This window comes from Martes martes (assembly GCF_963455335.1).
Source record: "Martes martes genome assembly, chromosome: 7".
Lineage (NCBI taxonomy): Eukaryota > Metazoa > Chordata > Mammalia > Carnivora > Mustelidae > Martes > Martes martes.
In genome coordinates, this window is record NC_137894.1 from 63746424 (window position 1) to 63768322 (window position 21899).

The window sequence follows — 21899 nt, forward strand, 5'->3', positions numbered from 1 at the left end:
ATTAGGTTCTTAAACTAACTTATTTAAAATCAAGATTGTACCCCTATTGAGTGTTTTGAAAATTGTTAAGTAAATCAGAAGTTAACTAATTGGTCAAGATTTTAGAACTTGAATAATTTTGATTTTGTAACTTCCTCAGCTTTTTCCTTCTCAACTGGGTTGGAAGCCACTTTTCCCCTTTGATCATTTTCATTGCCTTTTTAAAAAAGACTTTATTTATTTATTTGACACACAGAGGGAGCACAAGCAGGGGGAGCAGCAGAAGGAGAGGGAGAAGCAGGCTCCCTGTTGAGCAGTGAGCCCCACGCAGGACTGGATCCCAGAACCCTAGGATCATGAAGGCAGATGCTTAACCGACTGAGCCACCCGGGCACACCTTCATTGTTTTTTTAAAAACCATAATGCAGTCCTACAGATGGTTGTACAAATGAATCACACAAATCATACACTGATTTGGTATATTAGTGGGCTTATTTTTATTCTTATTAGTTTTTTAATGTGGTTTTTTTTCTGTAAGTCATACTTGAAATTACCACATGACCCAGCAATTCCAACCCTATTCCCGAGGGAAAGGAATATATCCACACAAAAACTTGCACACAGATGTTCATAGCAGCATTATTCATAATTGCCAAAAAGTAGAAATGGACAAATAAAATGTGGAATATCCATACAGTGGAGTTTTGCTTAGCCGCAAAAAGGAATGAAATATTGATAAGTGCTACAAAGTGCATAATCTTGAAAACATTTTGCTAAGTGAAAGAAGCCCGTTACAAAGATCACATCGGTATGCTTCCATTTATTTGAAATATCCAGAGTAGACAAATCTTTAGAGACAGAAAGTGGATTAGTAATGGCCTGGGGCTTGGAAGGGAAACGGGAAATGACTGCTAATGGCCATGGGCTTTCTGTGTGGGAGGATACTTTATAGAGTCTACCTCTGATAATCTGGTATCAGGAGTCCCTGTGGATATGTTTCTATTGAATGTTATTTGCTGAAGGGGTCTTTCCTCCTTCTGCATCTATTTTCAGGTGGGACTTTGTGAAATTTTATTTTTAGAAATAATTGGATGGGTGGTTAGATATTATATTTCTTCAAAGAAGAATTTTCATTGCTTTTTTCCAGTGCATCTCAGAGTACCAGCAATCAAGTACCATCTTAATCCATTAGGAGGCTCAAGATTTTCTGAGCTACAGAAAATTTGAAGGGCTTTCTGGGCTGCAGATGATCAGAAGATTTTCTGGGCTACAGATGATTTGAAGCTGGGCTGAAGACAGCGCAAGGGCTGGTTTTCTTCCACTTCATCTTAATTCTGTGTGTGCTCCCAGTGTCATGCTGAGTCACATGGGAGGTGAGGCAAAAGTAACATCAGTAATACCAATCCTATCTGTATTTAAAAATTTGATGTTTTGTTCATCATGGATTTTTCATTATTTTATTAATTAATTTTAATAATACTGCATTGAAGTATTATTTATGTAGATTAGTAAGTTTTGGGGCCCCCCAAATTTAGTGCCCAAGGTGAGTACTTCACTTAACTCACTGTACTCCCAGACTTGGGATTTTCACATCCTAGGAATCTGAAGAGACAAAGTTGTAGATTCCCCCACCCCTGCCACCCACCTTCTTATAAAATCTCATAAAGATTTTGGGGGTACTCCCCTAATCTCCTCTCTTATCATGCAATTTAGGATTAAGGGTCTAAAGACTTCTACACAATTCAGGACTAGAGTGGATTAAACACAAACATTTATCTTCATTTTCCCTCTGAAACTGCCCTAAAATGATAGTTGCAGAATAACAAGATAAAAAGCCACCAGGATGAAGAGAAGGGGTAAGAGAGAATAGTAAATGAGAGCTGTCCACACATTTCTGAGAGAGAAGACAGCTGATGGAGGAATGGTATCTGATCCAGTAGCAGGGTGCAGGAAGCAGAGCCTGAGTGTCTGCAGAGATAGACAGTGAGAAGCAAGCCAATTCACCCCACAGAACCCCACAGAAAATATATTGTTCTTTTTTTTTTTAAGTTTATTTATTTATTTGTCAGAGAGAGAGAGTGCACACAAGCACAAGCAGGGAGAGCAGCAGGCAGACGGAGAAGCAGGCTCCCTGCTGAGCAAGGAGCCCAACGTGGGACTTGATCCCAAGACCCCTGGATCATGGCCTAAGCTGAAGGCAGATGCCTAACTGACTGAGCCACCCAGACACACCAGAAAATATGTTGTTTTTACTATCTCCAAGGAGAGGAAACAATCTGCATTCCAGTCTCCAAGGAGAGGCAACGACAATCTGCATTCACATGTTATGTATGATCTATAAGACACATGTACGGGATCCCCTCGAAAGTGAACTCTCCCACATACTGTCAGCCTGGTCAGGTGGGACTGAGATCTAATACAACTGGACAGTATTTCAGTACACTATTTTGGGGATATTATGATTATCTTAGAAACCGAGGATTAAGCTAAAAGAGACTTACTAAAAGAAACTTAACTAAGGTCATAAAATCATAAGAGGATTGGGGATGATCAATTTAACTCTAATAAAATTCAGGGTCCTACGCAGACTGTAAAATCTGGGGGTATTGCACCGGCTGGAGCAACCTGTGGCCTACCACAGACAACTAGGAATACGTTGCCGTTGCTCCCCACCTCCCAGACTAAACTAGAAGCTCAACACCTGGTGGGCCTATTTGGCTTTTGGAAAAATAGGGATAGATACTATTAACTTAAATCTAAATCTTAAATCTAAAATTACCTGGGAAAAGGCATTTAACTGAGGCTCTGAACACCAATAAGTCTTCTTAGAACTGCAGAAAGCTATAGCTAAAATTATTCCATTAGGACGATCTGATCCTAAAGATGAGATTAAATTATAAGTGTTCTGGGGTGCCTGGGTGGTTCAGTGGGTTAAAGCCTCTGCCTTTGGCTCAGGTCATGTTCCCAGGGCTTTTGAACTAGAAAAGCACCAATTGCTATTCTCCAGTATACTCCTTCTAGAAAACAGCTATAGGCTTGTTACTGACTGTATATGAAACAGCTCTAAGAACTGAAGGATGTAAGATTATGCTAAGACCTGAAATAACCAGCATGTCATGGGTGACGTCAGAAAAGCTCTCCCAATGTAGAGGACAATGCCCATCCTAATATGGAAATAGAGCAGAAAAGCTGAGGGAGTGGACACTGGACTGCCTTTACTTGCTCTGTGAAAAATGAAACAGTAAGATCAGATAAGAGAACATAGTGAAGGTTTGGAATAGGCACTGGGGATAATGGGAGGGTTATGTAGTAGAACTGCTGAGCAGTATTTAGACCTGGGGATATATATATATACCCTAAGTATGCCCCAGTCCACATGACTCTCTCGACTTCTTGAACAGGATTCGGCCCAGTGTAGAACTGATAGTTGTTCCTGTGGGGGGTGAGAAAGGACACCAGAATACAATGGAGCTAAAGGTGTTGGCAGGGGCACAGGCACAGGGTAAACCTATGGCTCATTTCAGAGCTCGTCTTTCCCACCCTCCGACCCCCCACATTTCTCATGAGTCAAAACATTTAGCATCTTGAGAAGAGATACTCTCTTTTCTGGGGCCTAGGATTAGTCCCTTGTATTCAGAAAACATTCAGATATTTTTGAATGAATTAATTAATAAAATTTGGGGGCACCTGGGTGGCTCAGTCGATTAGGTGTCAGAGTCTTGGTTTCAGCTCAGCTCATGATCTCAGGGTTGTGGGACTGAGCCCTGAGTCAGGCTCTGTGCTCAGTGTGGTCTGCTTGAAGATTCTTGCTGTCCCTCTCTCTCTGCCCCTCCCCCATGTGTGTGTGCACACCCGCTCTCTCTCTAAAATAAATAAAATAAATCTTAAAAAAAAAACTAATAAAATCTGACTCCGCTAAGCGTTTATGAATACACGTTAGGTTATTTACTAGGGATGAATGTATTACTTTGGAGCACTAAAATTTTGTCCCTAGAGCTACATTCTTATAATTTACCTATGCTTAAAATAATTGCGCTGATGCCAAACTCTAATGAAATCCATTCTGTAACATAAAAGTTTATTAGAATAAAAATACATGTACAGTCCAACATTAAAATTATTCACATTGCATGTAGGCTTTACCTCCATTAGTTTTTTTAATGCTTTTAAGGTCTGTGCTTGAAATAATTTGCATATCTGTAAACCAAGCTTAGATTATCAAAAATGCAATATATCCATTAGATACTGAGATCAAAATTTAGGATCAGAACTGATAGTTAACTAACAACCTATTGCACTAAATACTTCTTTAAAATTTGGACAGAGAAGAAAGATTAAACTAAATCACTTGAAATGAGGTAAGTTGTATGAAAAGGTTTTTAGTAGCAAATAGCAATGTTGAAATAAGAATATTAAAAACATTCATGGAAAATTCACTTAATATGTTTGCATAGTCTAGGTTATTTTTTAAAGACAAAAAATTAAAAATTACCAAAATTCCTCATTAGAAAAAGAGATAATTACCTGGTTCTGCTTAAGATCTGTGTACATTTTAAGTCTTTCTCTCATTTGGAAAAAAGAAATGATACAAACATTCACAAGTCTTAGAAAAAAGAAAAAAATAATGAAAATTAGGACCAACATTTCAAGCTGCCTTTTGGAAAGAAAATTAAAAACAGAGGTAGATGGTTAAATATTAGTGGCCAAGTTACTCAAACAACTAATTTTTGTTGGTACACATTCACCAAATGTTTACACTTGAAGCCAAATAGTAAACGAATTTAGGAGAAGAAAGTAAGACCTAGCACAAGTTATTTCCTTACATCAAAGAAAAGGAATAAAAATAAACCAGGCTTAAGACCCCTGTTAAGGATACGATTGTTTAAAGCACTACAGTTCATGCACTTTTTCAAGTGGGAGAATGAACCTTATCCCTAAGCTTCCTAGATTTCCTGGAGGCCAAGCCACCAGCACCGTCAGGCCCCGTCAGTCGAAGTAGGACTGCAGGGTGCCTCGGCGCCGGACATCGCAGGTCCAGCAGTGGAAGCCTCCTCCCAGGGAATTGGCATTACGGATGCTAACCTTGATGGTACTGATACCTGCATCAAAAGAGAGACAGGTGGTCAGTTAGATGGACACCCAAGAAGATTCTCCTATAGAAAGTAAGCCCAAAGATAGGTAGGAACCCTGTGTCTCTAATCCTCAAGTCTTCCTGAACCCCAAACAGTCTTTCAACTGTTTTGTCACCAATTATATTTCATCTAACCTCTTCCACTGTTAATATAAAGTCTTCACCAGACAGCAGACACGGTGAAGTCTATTTTGTTCTGCTGACAATTCACAAGTCAGTGGGTTGGATGAGTGGGACAGGATCAACTTCACCACCTTAAGAAAACAATGGAACCGAGCTTGTATTTTTAATATGCTGGGTTGGATGCTCATTCAGGTATCAAATCTATTCAGGCAAGTAGTTTAATCTGGCATCATTTGCACTGATGTGCTTGTGATGATGTGCATGGCCCAGTTAACCAACTGTATTTAGAAAGAAATCTATTGTGTTCAGCACACCGGGATTTTATTTTACTTTTTTATTTTTTATTTTTTTTTTCATTTTTTAAAATTGTGTGCAGTTAGCCAGCATATAGTACCTCATAAGTTTTTGTTGTAGTGTTCAATGCAGCATAACAGGATTTTAAAAAGAAAATCTATCCTCTTCCCTCAAGGAACACATTATTTTGAGGGGAAAGATAGCTCTAGAGTCACTAAAAGTTCCACAAGGGTAGTAAGGGAGGGAAGGCAGCAAGAGCCATTGGAAAAGACTTTCCCAAGAAAGTGAGACTGGGCAGGGCTTTGGGAAGTAAGAACAGAGTTTGCAAGGGGTAAGGAGTGGGCTTGGGAGAAAAAGTGGACTTTTAAACACAAGTGTGTTTCCTGGTAGACAGATGTATCTCTCTTATTCAGATGGTCAGAGCTATTTTAATCCTGAATTGGAAAGGTTCCAGTTGTTTGATAAAGTTTGCTTTAACAAGTTCCTTGTGTGTAAATCATAAAAAATGATGAATCATATATCTGGTTATTAATAATATTTTAAGTTGAGAATCAATAAAATCTTAATGGACAAAGAAACTGACTGAACCCAAGCAGTTGGGCTGTTTCATGAAAATCAGGAAAGAAGTGGCATAGCATTAGAGGTCAAATCATTAGATTGGGCTCAATCTAAAATGGACAGGCCGGTCTTTTTCAACTGGTAACACATTAAAGAGGGATGTGTCAAGGGGGGAAATCATTTCTTCTGGGTAAGACATCTGAAATATAATATACCTGAAATATACATGAATCTTCATACATGGGCACCAAGAAGTTCGATAAGTCACAGAAGATTGATATACTTATTGCTAAGGGATGTTTGAGGAGCCTGGAATGCATCTCCAACCCTTTGGGATTATGATTGTTAGAAATAAAAATATTGTGCATCTATGAAATAATAACGTGATACCTCTAAAAGGAATAGCAATTGAATTACATAAATCATACATCAGACCTAGCGGTAATTTCTTTAGTTATTCTGGTTTAATACTTTCATGCATGACGCCATGTCTCATTTATTGTACATACCCAGTTTTTCGAACATCTTTTGAATTGGAACTTCATTGGCATCCACCATGACACGCTTCTCGTCTAGCATTAAGACATTCATGGAAAGCCATTTGGATGACATCCAGAGTGGGTGATCTAAAAATGGTAACAACTGTTAAATCATGTCCATTATCATCTTTGTTTAAAGCAAGGGTTCCAGGGAACCTGGGTGGCTCAGTGGTTTAAAGCCTCTGCCTTCGGCTCGGGTCGTGATCCCGGGGTCCTGGGATCGAGCCCCATATCGGGCTCTCTGCTCTGCATCCCTGCTTCCTCCTCTCTCTCTTTCTCTCTCTGCCTGCCTCTCTGCCTACTTGTGATCTGTGTCTGTCAAATAAATAAATAAAATCTTTAAAGCAAGGGTTCCAAAGTAAAGAATATTAAAGTGACACTTCCATTCTTTCAGTAGTTCACTTTCCCTATGGAATTTTATTTTAATCTTAAGACAATTTATCTATAAATGTTATGATTCAATCTAGACTCCATCGATACCTATTACACATATGGATTTCACTTTGTTTTCTTTAAAAACTCATTTCTTGCTCTGTGATGTTGCTTTATGCTGATTCTTCCCATCTTCTCACTTGCATTATGTATGGAAGGAGAGATTACAAACGTAAGTCCCAGCCTTTTCTTGTACCTACAGGCCCATGTACAAGTTTACTCCTTCCTGGGGAAACATTTCCTTTATTAAAGTACTAAAATTTGGGCTGCTCTTGAAAGCTTTCTCTTGAAGATGAAAGCTCTTCAGTCACTGAAATACTCATTTTAGCCTAGGAGTATATAACAGTAAACATACCATCTGGGATGACTGGTATTGGAGGAGTAACTATGGTCCATCCTGCTTTCTTAAAAAGATCAATCTGCAAGACAGAAACAAAGAAACAAACAAACAAACAAACAAACGAAAACCCTAAGGAGGTTTAAATCTATATATGCTATTATTATCATTTGTAGTCTCTAATAGCTCTTATGATTAATAATTCTTTTTGAGACACTGACTTCTCAGCTGCCAAAATAAAATTAAATTTCCAAACATTTGAAGTGATTTTGTCTGAATCCTAATTAGAAATGTAAAATAAAATTACCATATTACCAGGTTAAAGTTTTTTTAAAAAAAGTAACAGAAATGTTAAAGCTTTTAAAAATATTCTCATGCTTTATTTAGGTTTCAAAGATCTTAAAATATGGTAGATACTTTCCTTGACAAATTCACATTAAAGAAAATGAAAATATTTCCTATCTCTTTAGCTATAAGGAAACAAAAATGTAATGACTGTGTTAAACCCATAGTCCATCCACTTCATAGTCCATCAGTCTGCATCTCTACCATAGCATAAAGACAGGTGTTAAGGATGTACTCCCAAAGAACCATAAATGTCCTTAGGGACCATTATAACCCAGCCATTCATACTCACTTAGTATATTAATAGATTATATTAAAATGAAAATGGGTAAGTAATCTTGGTCATTGGGTATAAATATATGGGATAGAAATAAATAGTGGCATGGTAAAGTAGTCTTTTTTTTTAAGATTTTATTTATTTATTTGACAGAGAGAGATCACAAGTAGGGAGAGAGGCAGGCAGAGAGAGGGGGGAAGCAGGCTCCCTGCTGAGCAGAAAGCCCGATGTGGGGCTCAATCCCAGGACCCTGAGATCATGACCTGAGCCGAAGGCAGAGGCTTTAACCCACTGAGCCACCCAGGCGCCCCCAAAGTAGTCATTTTTAAGAGGTATTCTGCAGCCTAACAAATAACACAGAATCACTCACCACCCAACTGGAAGTAGGAGGGATGCAGCAGAGGCAGGAGGCTGCAGATGCTAGCAGACCAGCTGCTCTCAGAGACCAGTAGCTCTCTCCTTCCTGTGGGTTGGGGCTGGGCAAAGGGGTCCTGACCCACTGGAGAGGGAGGAAGACACCCACTACCCAGGGGCACTGTCCCGCCATGCAGGGATCATTCTGTTTGCAATTCAGCTGCTGTGGGATCTTGGCTGCAAGCTGTGGGATAATACACTCTCTTCGATAAAAACACACAGAGACACACAAACTGGAGGCTTTGCCTTAAGGCAAGCCTTAAGGAAAGTCAAAGCCTGATGACACTACACTAATTATCATGGCTACAACATACATCTGGGAGTTCTGGTCACCTTATAGTAAATCCACCACAAGCAATCCAATGTTTGATTCTCATAATGTTGAGCACCGCTGAATTTTTCATTTAGGACCATTAGGAACCATGGAAGTGCTTAAAATAAAAATGGTAATTACTTCAGTTGCTAGACTCTAATGCTTCTCCAGAGTCTTAAGGGCTCCCTTACCTGATCACACGGTCGGTCAGGGTTGGACAGCACAAGACCAGGTCCAATGATATTGAAGGTGGCATCAATATGCATTGGATTGGGGTCTTTAAAGGAGATGATATGCACTCTGTAGTCTGGAGCAAGATGCCTACGCATCCATTCAATGCCCAGATAGTTTGTAACCTGAAAATGAAAGGAGGACATAATTCTATAAAGATTTGGTTCTACGTTTAGATAACTAAAAATAGTCAGGATGAAAATATTTTCATCAAAAAATACAATAATGTATAAGTAAATAATACAATAATGAATTTAAAATGTAATAATAAAGTATGGAATTTAAGAGGCAGCTTTTATTGACCTGGCTTCTCTGTGCAAAAATATCTCTTCCAGCTCTAATGAAGTCAGCAGCATCAAAGCATGGCTCGAACTCAGTCGTCACAAATTTTCCCTGAGCAGCCAATTTGTGTCTGTCTTCTACTGAATGGATAGGGTAATTCTAATTGGAACGAGAATGAATACATACAAAGGAAATTATTTATGGGACATCCATTACTAAGAAAATTAATTCAACATCATCATTTCCCAAAATAGTACTACCCTGTTTTAGACTAAAACATGCATGGGGAAGATGTAGGCGCATGCTAACTAAATCAAAATAAACTGACAACAAAAAACAAAAGCCCAAAACTAGGCATGACAGCAATTTCTTGATACTTACAAGAAAACGGTACAGCAATGGTATTTGAAAATATTCATGACTCATATTGATTTATGTAGCTATCTACAATAGTGAGAGTCAACAGGATGAAGTCATTCTGTTATTTTTGAAAAGGAATTTGGTCCTGAGCCTAACTCATACCATCAAACGAGATGCCATGCATCCCCTGCCAAAATGGATTTTGGTGTGGTGGAATGAATTCATTACTCATTTCTGTCTTTAAACACCTAGAAGAAATTTTGATCTTTTGATTCTTTCTATAAATGATCAAGTAATAAGTGACCTAACAAGGGATATATACTTCCTTTTACTGTGAATATGGCCTGTAGACCCCCGTTGTTTTTTCAGAAGAAAAGAATGGAGTTCAGTTGAGTGACTTTTCTGTTTCTACCATTAGCTATATGCCTTTAGGCAAGTTTTCCTCCCTGTAAGGGAAGGATTGATGCTCCTCCCTCCAGAGGGTTTTGTGAAGAATAAACAGGACTGACGATGTATAAAAGCATTTAGCTTGGGACGCCTGGGTGGCTCAGTTGGTTAAGCCGCTGCCTTCGGCTCGGGTCATGATCCCAGGGTCCTGGGATCGAGTCCCGCATCGGGCTCCTTGCTCAGCAGGGAGCCTGCCTCTGCCTGCCTCTCTGCCTGCTTGTGTGTACTCTCTCTCTGACAAATAAATAAATAAAATCTTTAAAAAAAAAAAAAAGCATTTAGCTCAAGACCTAGCACACGATAAGCACCAGATAAGTGTTAGCTATTACTACTATTACTGTTATTATCACAATATCATTTACCTTATTTTTATCATAAAACAATTTTTTTTAAATGCAGGTGATGTTCTCAGTTTCTTAAATGCATACCAAATACAAGGTTTCAGAGAATCTCTATCTCATTTTCTGAATTATTGAGAGAAGTTACTAATAAGCTCACCTCTAATTAGGGTCTTACCTGGTCATAAAGCTTATCACCCATTGTTGGCTTGGGAGCCGTTGTCCACTTGGCGCCACGGTGGAAGTAGTCTTTAATAATTGACCGATATGCACGGTACTCAAAGAAGCGGGCACGCCACGCCATGGGAGCCTCAATAATCTCGTTGCCCACAACTATCAGGATGTCTCGAGGCATCGCACCATATAAACCTATCAAACCAAAAAATTCCACAACAACCTCAGTAATGCTAATTTCCAAGACAGAAGAATCTGTATAATAGGATTCCATGTCTTGGTAAAAAAAAAAAAAAAAAAAAATTACAGAAAATCTATAGGAATGTATATGCATAGATTTATATGCAAATGGAAAAAGATGGAGTGATATATACTAGATGATATAGACTAGGTTGTGATATATACTAGTGCCATATACTAGATTGTTAGCATGTGTGGTGATGGCAAAGCTAGGAAAGGAAGGTAGGAAGGAAGGAAGGGAGGGAAATGAAAGGAAAGGAAGGGAGGAAGGAAAGAAAGGAAGGAAGGAACAAAAGAAATGAAGTAATAAGGTCCTTGTTCAAAGAGATCTAGAACCACCAAGTTTTCATGTTTTGTAAGCTCCTTTTTGCTACATAGAAACAGAGTTCTTCAGGGAGTATCAGTACCACAAGATAAAAATTGGGCCAAGGATCATTTCTAGAACTGTGAATTAGAATACTGAACTCAGGCACAAGAACAATCTTGTAGCAACGTCAGTTAAAACTAAAATGGGAACGTTTCTGTTCCCCTCTTAACTTCTGTAAATGACATGCAATCCACTGTTTTATGAAAGGAAATGATCAAAAGGTTTAGAAAAACTGCTTCTTTCAAGAAGATTCTGATTTACAATGGAGTTTAGAATATGGACATCTTAATCATATTGAAAAGAACCAATCTGTTCCTAAGTAATCTTTAAAGTTTCAAAGGATTATTAAAAGAATCTCTGAGAGATTATCTGAGCTTTTAAGAAAGAAATTAAAAATTAAGACACTAGCAGTTGAGGTATCCAACATCACTTACCCGTAGACTCAAAATCAGGAGTTTTATACTTCAGTGACCAGTCAATGGGGTCAGGTCTCCTCACCGTCACTCCTTCCATTTTTAAAATATTGCACATCTCTTCAATTTCAGCAACAGCCTTTTTCAAATGATCTTTGGGAAAATAATGGCCTCCATGCTTCTGGTAAAATGGCCAATACTTTTCATATGTGTTGGCCTACAAGCAGGAGAAAGTAAGTGAAATACTTAATCAAGTCCTAGGCAGTGAACAAGGGTTTCTGTGACCTATTATTTTCTTTAAAAAAAAATATATATATTGTATTTATTTGAGAGAGAGAGAGAGCACGAGCGAGGAGGAGAGGAGAAGCAACTTCCTGCGGATCAGGGAACCAACCTGGGGCTTGATCCCGGGCCCCTGAGATCATGACCTGAGCCAAAGGTAGACACTTAACTGATGGAGCTATCCAGGTGCCCCTGATCTGTATAATTTAATGGAAATGAGATTAAGACTATGTCTTGTCTAGTGTTGATCCCCAGCACTGAGCACACTGCCTCTCTGAGAAGACACTCAATATTTGCTTAATGAAGAATTCTGAATTTCCTTGATGTTTTGAGACCTTTTGCACTCTTTGCCCGCGATCTTCTGCCCTGCCATTCACAGCATGGCTGCCCTCAGGTGGGCTTGGAGTCTTCTCCAGTTTTTATTGGTCCTTCATAGTAAAAGCTTCATGACAAAACAGGACGTAGGGACTCCATCAGACAGTCTCAACTGCCGCTTTGCTTTCCTAATGGCCCACGGGAGAGGAATGAGGCACAAACAAGTCAGCTGTAAGACAGGGAGCAGGGGACAACAGCTGGAAGGACTGTCACCCAAACAATTCCTCAGTCCCATATTTGTTAGATAACAAGAGAGCAAAGAAGGAGAAGAAAAGGTTATACAATAGCCATAGGTCTAGTAGGTAAACAAGAAGGAATGTGAGTCAGATGTTGGTCACAAGTTTTACAGGTAAACAAGGTAAACAAGAAGAGAGTAAGGTGTGTCTGGTCCAGCAGCTTGGATTTGTAGTTGTGCTAGCAGCACACTTAAAGGGATTACCTTAACAGCAGGCTTTCTCTGAGGTACAGGAGACAAGGAAAAAGGGAAGCAGGCGGTGTCCCGCCCTGAGCTGGCCGGGCATCCCCAGCTGCTTGGCTTCAAGGACGTGTATCATCCCCTCCACCAGAGGCCTGCTGCTAGTACATGTTTTTCTCAAGGTCATCCTTAAGCATGCTTGCATGACCAGTACAACTCCTCACTAGTTAAAGTTATATTTTGAGTAGCATCTTATTCTGAGGGATGGTTACACTAAATGAAATCAAATAAGAAAACAAACTAAAGAGCCTAAGAAGATAAGAGCACATCCGTACTTAGATAAAACCATGTGCTACCCATGCATCCCAGAATTCTATCTAGAAAACAGCACTGCAAGGTACTGTGTAGGAAAATAGGACACCGCCCCCTTAAAATTAGGGACACATTGTCAAACGTTCTTTGCTACTCTTGAAAACCCATTACTGATTTTCTCATTCAACAGAATTAGCACTTGGCAAAATTGTGCAGCAACGCAAGTCTGCCTTTGCTACTTCCTAGCCTTCCTTGCAGACATGCCTCCCCTCCCCAGTCTTTCCAAGTTCTCATACCACTTCAAGTCCTTTTGTCACAGAAGGAAGTGGTCCCATAAATGAATTCACACACTTGGCAGCTGAAAAAAAGCGTAACATTTAGAAAGTGTCCAAGGGTGATATGCATTTTAAAAAGACAACTGAATGAAAACCAGTTAAATGCTTTTAAAAAGGCTCAATTTGCTAAAAAAGACTATTGAAATAGGGCAAGCCTAACAACTATAAAATAATGGTTTTCAAAAATATAAAAATGTAGAAGGATTCTTCATTCAGATTGTTTAGCATGTTCCTAAGTTCTCAATTTAAAGAAATACATTGGGAAATGTAGACCATGTTTATGGATGTAATTTATCAAGGTAAGATGAGGCAGAATTCCAATCAGAAGATCCAAACGCTAGGAGAAAACCTTGGACTTTCATCAAAAGACTGGCAAAGTGATATGCATCCATATACTTTAAGTTTAAAAAAAAAACATTTAAAGCAGGTATTTAAGAAAAATACTTCCTTATATCATTGATTAACTGACTACCTACCAGTCCTGATCATGTCAGGTAAGGTTTCCACACAAATCAGACAATTTCAGATAGTGGTGAAGGGAACTGGGTGATGAGATACAGTGTCTAGATGTCTAGCCCAGTAATGTCAAAGATGATGTCTTTTCCAGATTTTCTGTCTCTACTTCCATTTCCACCTCAGTCTGATAAATATCAAACATAAAGAGGCAGACCTGCCTCTTGTTCGTTCTGTACCTAGGTTCACACCAGTAAGGCTGGAGCTGAGCCTGCTGGAGAAGGAATAAGAATCTGAAAAACATGTCTTTAACAAAAATGGAGGATGCCAGTGAGGCTCTAAAAATGGGTTGGCAAACTAAAAATCCATGGCCATTTTTTTTTTTTTTTAAAGCTCAAAGGCCTCACATTTATTACCAAACCAACCCACTGGTGCAGAGCTACAGTAACAGAAAAATCTTTCGCTGATAAATGGTATCTATTGGCCAGGCAGAAAGGTGTTTACAGGGTGACGGAATAGAACACATGATCTTCAAGAAACTTAACTAAATATGTGGTGCCAATTAGGTGTGTCATCGCGTGATGTGGGATGCCTTAGAGACCCAGCTTGGTTCTCCTCCAGTGCCTCCTCTTGGAGTTGTACCTGATTTTATTACCAGTTTTCATCCGAATCCACTGGGGAATGGGACGATTCTGCTTTTGTTTCTTGGCCAGGAATCGCTTGATCCTGAAAGTCTTGTGAGAAGACATGGTCAATAACAGCAAGCGGCACAGAGCAGGATGGCGGCGAAAAAGAGAAAGCCATGGCCATTTTTTTTAAGTAAATACAAGTTTTATGGGAACACAGACACACTCATTCATTTACATATTGTCTGTAGCTGTTTTGTTTTGTTTTGTTTGCACTATAGTGGCAGAGTTGAGAGGTGAGTGGTCATGACAGAAACTTATGGTCTGCAAAGCCTGAAATGTTTATTATCTGGCAGAAAAAAGTTTGCTGATCCCTGTCTACATTATTGGTTAGTTGCTTTTCTTTTGAAGATCTATAGGAAAACAACAGGCTCAGTTTCTGGCCTGTGACAAATATCATCAGTATCAAATAATCAGTATTAATTCACATAGTTTTTAAGATCAATCTACTCTTTTTAAAAACAAAAGCATTACACTGTTTTCCACTCCTAGGAAGTCCGGCAGCAGCCCCCAGAAAGAGAGGATAACAATGAGTCTTTATAGTCCTCTCAAACACATCGCGGTACTACTCCTCCATTCATCACTTTCTCCTTCTCATGCCAGGCACATCGCTTACAGTCCGCTAAAGGACAAGAAGCCTTTGAAACTTTAAAACTGGTTCCAGCAGATGCACAGCCATGCTGTCTTGCCGGACACATTCCAAAGTATTCTGTGTAACTATGCAGAATGAAGCTGGCCTTGGTAAATAGGAACTAAGCTTTCCTGCGGGGAGAAAATCTACTTGAACAGCGTGAGTTTCCTTGTGTAACTCATACTCTGTCTGGCCAAGGTTGAACAAAGTCCAAATGATCAAGGCACATTATATTTTCCAAGACATAGTTGGAAATTATTTACACTTCCTTTGTAACCCTGCTAAATGAGTTAGCAATTATTTACCAAGTGTCTGCAAGATAAAAAACACTACATTGAATGCTTAGCATATGATATTTTTAATAATCTGTTGCAGAGATATGGCTGCACTCCTGGAAACTTTATAGTCTTTCAGAGCTTAAAACCCTTTGGTTGGTGTGAGGGGTGGGGGGTGAGGGGGTCGGTTGCCAAACGAATTTTAACTAGTCTTTGGAAGCTATGAAATATCAAGAGATATTTCATAGATAGATAGATAGATCCAGCCTCAAGCTTATAGTACATTAACCTTGACTGACTTTGTATCTTATAAAAGGTCCTTTCTTACTTATAAAAGGTCCTTTCTTACAAGCTTTGTTTTAAAGATAAAAGCAAAACAAAAAGCACATATTTGGTAGAAAGTATTCATTATGTTTTACAGAATAAAAAGCTACATAGCTTTTAAAAACTGTGCTTCCTGACAACTACAGTCCTTACTCCCATAAAATTTCTCTAGCCTTTATATCTTCCAACCAATCTTATGCCTAATTGCTCAAAGCAGTTTAATACATTATTTTATCTTTCATTGTTCCCAAGATGATTGATACATCTGTATCATTTTTCTCCATTAGTAAGGCCTTGCCTTCTGGGGGCTATGCATGTCTTTAATTTTCTCTAGTTACCTAGTTTAGCATGTGGCATAAAGCAGAAATAACCAGACAAATGAATGAAATCAATACTGCTAATACTAGCAATATCTACAATCATTGCACTTACAGTGTACTTCTGTAATGTGAACCTAGATCCATATAACAGTAATGAAGTATGGTTTTGTCCCTTGAAATACTTAGCATGCAACCTTTTACCTTCATATTTAATCCTGTTAGGTAGATAGCAAACCTCTTAACATCTTCACTTTATTGAGGCCCAGAAATCTGTGGAATCTTGCACAAGGTCAAAGAGCTGATTAGCCAAGACTAGTATCAAGCTTCTTGATCAAATATGTAATTCAGTCCTGGCCTCCTGACTTCAGCCCGGTACATTTTCCACAAATTGGACAGAGAACTCAAAATCATGTGTGAGAATCATGTCTGTTTCTGTAAGATTACATAGCACAAAAGTCAACAGTTTTACAGACAAGTAAAAGGATAAGCTATTGCTTGAATTTGAAATTTAATTCCACCCAATTAAAATGGTTAAGGGAAGGAACTTCTTTTTAAGAAAAGACTTAAAAAAGATAATGCCTTTTTAAAACACATGGATGATACATAAATTAATCTGTTCGGCAAGCATCACATATCAGAACCAGAGGTAGTTTCAGAACAATTAGAACTTACGACTTTTTCTATTACACTGTCTTCGAGGTCTAATTAAAGAGTCATTTTCTTCAAGAAGACTTCCTAACTCTCCAGCATTTGGTCATTGCTTTTTTCCTTTACTCTTCTGGCATTCGATTCAACTGCCAAGTGGCTGGCATAAGGTACTTAGCTCTAGTCTTTGTTTCTAGACAAAGATCTCTCTCTGAACAGAAAGCAAGGTCTTTTGTGCTGATACCTCTGGAGCCCCGGTACAAGGTAGGCAGCATTTCTGCTCATGAGGGCAATGACCTTACGGAACTTATTTCCTTAATCCATGTTATAAATAACATGGTAAATAATCAGGAAGAATTTAAGTACATTGAAGATATATTTCGAACCCATTGTTAATGGAAGCTCAGGCTGTGTCTGCAATGTGAATGGTACTCCCTTATCCAAGATGAAATCTGAAAACCAATGCACAGAGGCCCAGCCTTAGGAATATTACAGATAAAGAACACTAGGAGTTTTTAGGAGATATTACTTGTTGCCAGCGAAACCCTGGAAGGCTTTGGGGAAGGGACCATCAGATCTCTGTGGTAGTAAGAGGGGTAGGTTTAAACTACAGACAGGAGTGGTACAAGAACATAGGTGGAAGAGTCCTGAGTGGGAGCACAGGCATGATGGTTGTTTGGGGAACAGTGAGAAGTCTAGTTTGGCTGCTTAAAGGGTTATCATATAAAGTCTGCTGAAAACCAAGGTGAAATATTAGAGTTGAGAGGGACCCAAACAAGAATGGACATCTGCTAACCTGCCATATTAACACACCTCTAAGATGAGCCAATGATTGAAATGGGGAGTCCTGGAAAGGCAGATAAGAGCCAGATTGTGAAGGATCTTGAATACCATGAGAACTTTATCTGAGGTAGTGGTAAGGGAAGAGGACATGTAGAAGACTGGGAAGGGGAGCCTGGGTGGCTCAGTGAGTTAAGCCTCTGCCTTTGGCTCCAGCCCTGATCCTAGGGTCCTGGGATCAAACCCTGCATCAGGCTCTCTGCTCAGCAGGGAGCTTGCTTACCCCTCTCTCTCTGCCTACTTGTGATCTCTCTCTCTCTGTCAAATGAATAAAGCAAATCTTAAAAAAAAAAAAAAAAGAAGATTGGGAAATAGAGGAATGAGAGAAGCAGGATGAGCAAGTGATCCAATTTTGGTTTAAAAAAGCACTCTCAGGGTGCCTGCATGGCTCAGTCCTTAAGTATTCACCTTTCGCTCAGGTCATGATCCCAGGGTCCCGCTCTGCAGGAAGCCTGCATCTCTCTCTCCCTCTGCTGCTCCCCCTTCTTGTGTTCCCTCTCTCTCTGTCAAATAAATAAAATCTTTTAAAAAAATTAAAAAATTAAAAAAGCACTCTCACAGAAGCTGGAAGGTGGTTTGGAGAGAAGAACGAATGAGGGAGACCAGTGAGGGGTTAGCTGCGATGGTCCAGGCAGTAGATGTGATCCTGACCTAAGGCAGCAGCAGAGGGATGGAGGTAAGGTTGCTTTTGACAAAGGACTTGTTAAATCTTGGACAATGGATGTGGAGGATGTGACTGAGGGAGAAATCAAACATGGCTCCTTGTTGTTTCAGTTCAGTTGCCAAAACTGGAAAGGAAGAAATAAGAAGGGTCCAGTATAGCAGTGAGGCTAGCAGCTGAACTCAAGATGTGCCAAGGAGTTTTAACACGATCTGGAGAAAGATCTGGACTGGACTGGAAGTGGGAGGCAAAGCTGTGAGAAAAGGGCCAAAGTGAAATTCTGTTCAACCCCAACATTACAGACCATGAAGGAAAATGTGAGGAACAGTGAAAGAACTAACATTCCCAGATGAGATCTGTCAGAATCTGAAGGAAGGAGTTATTTGTGTAAATAGTATAAAACACCAGGGTCGCCTGGGTGGCTCAGCTGGTTAAGCATCTACCTTTGGCTCAGGTCATGATCCCAGGGTCCTGGGATGGATCCCCACCTTGGGCTCTCTGCTCAGTGGGGAGCCTGCTTCTCTCTCTCTCTCTCTCTATCTCTCTCTCTCTCTGCAGCTTCCCCTGCTTGTGCACATGCTCTCTCTCTGTGTCAAATAAATAAATAAAATCTTTAAGAAAAATAAAACACCACAGGTATTTCACATAAGATAATTAAAATCACCACTGGAGTTCAGAGGTCTGGAGTAAGCTACAGTGAAAGCAGTTGTAGAGGAGAATGGGGGCAGAGGCCAGCCTGCAGAAGGTAAGGAGTGAAACCCCTTCAGACATGTGATATACCCTTGCTTTACCTTCACCTCCACAGTGAATGGTGGAACACAGGCATTTTCTGCTCTGCCCACTATCACTTCCTCTAACGGGTCCCATTCGTTGTAAGAAGAGACGGGGCAGTCCTTGGGCAGAGGATCAGTGGCCTTATCATCAGCTGCACAGGAATTCCGGGAGGAAGCAGTAGCTGCCTGGGTGCTCTGGAAAGTTCTCTGCACCCACCCTGTTAAGGTCCTTCCAAGCTTCCAAGAACAAAGAAGAGATTATTGCATATTCCTATACAGTACTTGCAGGCAGGAGGAGATAGAATGAAACCCAGCAAAATAATAGACATTTAAAACCCTTCAGGAGAATGTAAATCAAGATGTTAGTTACTATATAGGTGGGTAGTGGGGCTATAGTTTTCCCTTCTTGTTTTTTATAAATTATCTTTTTCTCTATATGTGAATTGACATAACTCTTTAAAGCCCCTCAGAAGATTCTATCCTTGTATCTCAGAATGGTTTTCTGCATTCCAGTTTTAATCAAGCTTTAAGCAACCCTTCCATAGATGATGGGTCATGCGTTCCTAGAAAACCACAGAAAGCTGCTCCATATCTCCCTGCCAAGTCCAGCTGGAGGAAGAAGCCTCCTTCCCCCTTCAGTGTTAAAAGTCACCAATACTTTTTTTTTCCCAAATGAAAATGTAGAAGCATATGTAAAGAGCCTTATCTTTCAGAATAATGAGCTTCAAACTAAAAATTCTGCATTGCTAATACACACTTCCCACTCTTTGGCACTTCAATTCTGAGAGTAACCAAGTGCCATCTGCTCCATTTCACAGATGGTCCATAGTATCCCAGCCATGACAGAATTAACCCAAGCACAAATTTATAAACCAGAAAAGAGAACTAAGGACTTCCAAAAAGCCTTTTGAAAATCCAGGGCCTATAAAATCTACAATAGGGAGAGTCCCTCATCCACCGCGCAGTTCTCAACCACCACCCACACCCCACACCGCTCCCCTGCGCCCAATGTCGCTCCTACTCTGTCAAATGCCTTAGGAAGGAGGCAGGAGGGGAGCCAGGGTGGGGACCAAAGCAGGAGGGAGAGTGGCAGCTGTTCTGGAAGCAGCTGCCAGGAGAGAGCCAAACTGCCCGGCTATTCCTGTCCGGGAGCTAGGGAGGTCTGCAGACGCACGCTTACAAATCGGCAAGCGGAGGGCGGGGACCCGTCAGAAAGTCTGGGTACAGCCTGAACTAGCTCCAACTCCTCTCTGGTCTCGGGACTGCATGTTATTCTTGGAGTGGGCCTGCTTGCTCCCTCTCCATCCCAGATTCCCAGTTTGCCTCCTCTCCCGTCCATCCACACCACACGAATTTCCCCGAAGGCTCCCCAACTCTATGCCCACACCCTGTACTGAAGCCCAATAATTCCATCCTTGTATTAAGAAGTGTCACTCGTCGGCCCCACACCCTCACCCCGGGCCGGAAGCCTCTTGGAGCAAATCACGGTCCCGCGGGGAGGGCGGCGCCCCCTGCAGTGACGGCCACAGCGGCGCACGGGGTGTGGCCCCAATGCCTGTCCCGCTTTCCCCGGAACCCGCCGAGCTCCCAGCAGCCAGCAGAGGCTCTTGAAGCTGAGCTTCCAAGGGGGACCCGAGGGACACTGTCATGCAATGCTGTCTGGGGAAAGCGAGGGAAGGCGAGGGGGAGCGCGCGCGGCCGCCAGCCGAGGCGGGAGGCGCACGCACCCGAGAGCCGATGTAGTGCACCGCCTCGGCGCCGCGGCTCCCGCCGCGCAGACACCGCACCCGCAGCATCGCCCAGTGCCTGGCTTGTCCGCGAGCGGAATGTTCCAGGTGCTCGGCCGCGTCCGTCCGAGCCTCCCGAGGGCGCGCCAGCAGGGGATGTCGCGGCGCGCGGCCCCCGGCCTTTTGTAGGCTCGCCCCGCCCCGCCGCCCTCCGCGCGCGCCCCATTGGCTGCTGGGAACAGGTGGCGGGGCCGCGGGAGCGCAGGCCAGCTCGCCCCGCCGCCCCGAATTAGGAACCGTTAGGGCACGGCGAGTGGCGCGGGGTCCAGCCGCCGGTGTTTGCCTTTTTTTTAGTTTGTCAGCCGGCCGACTGGCTTCGGCTACCAAGCCCAGCCTCCGTCCGCCGCGGGAGGCCCACCCGTGCTTCGGGGAGGGGAGGAGCACGCGACTTCTGACGAAGGAAACTCAATAGAACATTAAATGTACATTGTTGGGTGACGTGGGGAAAGCGTAAGTACAGTCACACGGTTACGTTTGTCGGTATGCACTGACTCAGTCCCCTCATTTTGCAGTGAACGGAACCACCTAAAGTTTAGGTGGCTTCTTAAGGCAGCACGGGGTTTGAGACTGGAGAAGCCTAAGTCTAGAATTCAGGTCATCTCTCCCCCGGGGTCCTGCACTTTCCACCTACTACTAGCCTGTTAGGTGTTTGGGGGAATACCAGACGTTTCAAATAGTCGTTGGCCATGTGCCCTGGCTTGAGAAACTCAACCATGGCAATAGAGACTGATGTGGTCCAGAAATAAGGGAGGACTGCAGACCCATCTTCCCTCCTATTTCATGTATTTAAATTTTTGTTTCAACTTAATTAGGGTAGTTCCCTAGAAAAGTCGTTCCCGAACAGTGCAAAACTAGAGAACTCAGTTTAACATTTAAGTACCTCGGAGGAAAGGGGGCAGAGAGATTTAAATATTTCATTTTGTACCTACAAAATATGTAATTTTTAAAAATGAGCTGTCGTTTTAATTCTGGTGTCGCAAACCAAAGTTCACTGATAGAAGGGACCAAACAAGCAGGATGGCATGGTAGAAAGAGCCCTGGAGCAGGAATTGGGAGAACTGGGTGCTAGTTTTGACTCTCTTATAGACTACTATGTGTCTTCTTGAGTTGCAACCTGATCCTCAAAGAGAGAACACTTGCATTTATTGTCTCTAGCACACAGGGTCGTTGAGGGGCCAAAAGGAGAGATTG

The 21899-nt window shown here is 41.3% G+C and overlaps 2 protein-coding genes across 2 annotated transcripts; both read right to left on the minus strand.

Moving 5' to 3' along the window:
* Positions 1-4032: 4032 nt before the first annotated feature.
* GATM (glycine amidinotransferase) lies at positions 4033-20845 on the minus strand. The gene is made up of 9 exons (XM_080808946.1): positions 20649-20845; positions 18940-19158; positions 11616-11811; positions 10579-10769; positions 9277-9414; positions 8934-9098; positions 7412-7475; positions 6595-6711; positions 4033-5078 (listed from the first exon to the last, which is right to left on the minus strand). Exons 1-9 carry the CDS (start codon positions 20715-20717, stop codon positions 4966-4968), a joined length of 1272 nt encoding a protein of 423 aa, XP_080665072.1. The 5' UTR covers positions 20718-20845; the 3' UTR covers positions 4033-4965.
* Positions 14153-14554, minus strand: LOC308346203 (large ribosomal subunit protein eL39). Its single transcript, XM_080808881.1, has one exon. The coding sequence runs from the start codon at positions 14513-14515 to the stop codon at positions 14360-14362; it is 156 nt and encodes a 51-aa protein (XP_080665007.1). The 5' UTR covers positions 14516-14554; the 3' UTR covers positions 14153-14359.
* Positions 20846-21899: the final 1054 nt, after the last annotated feature.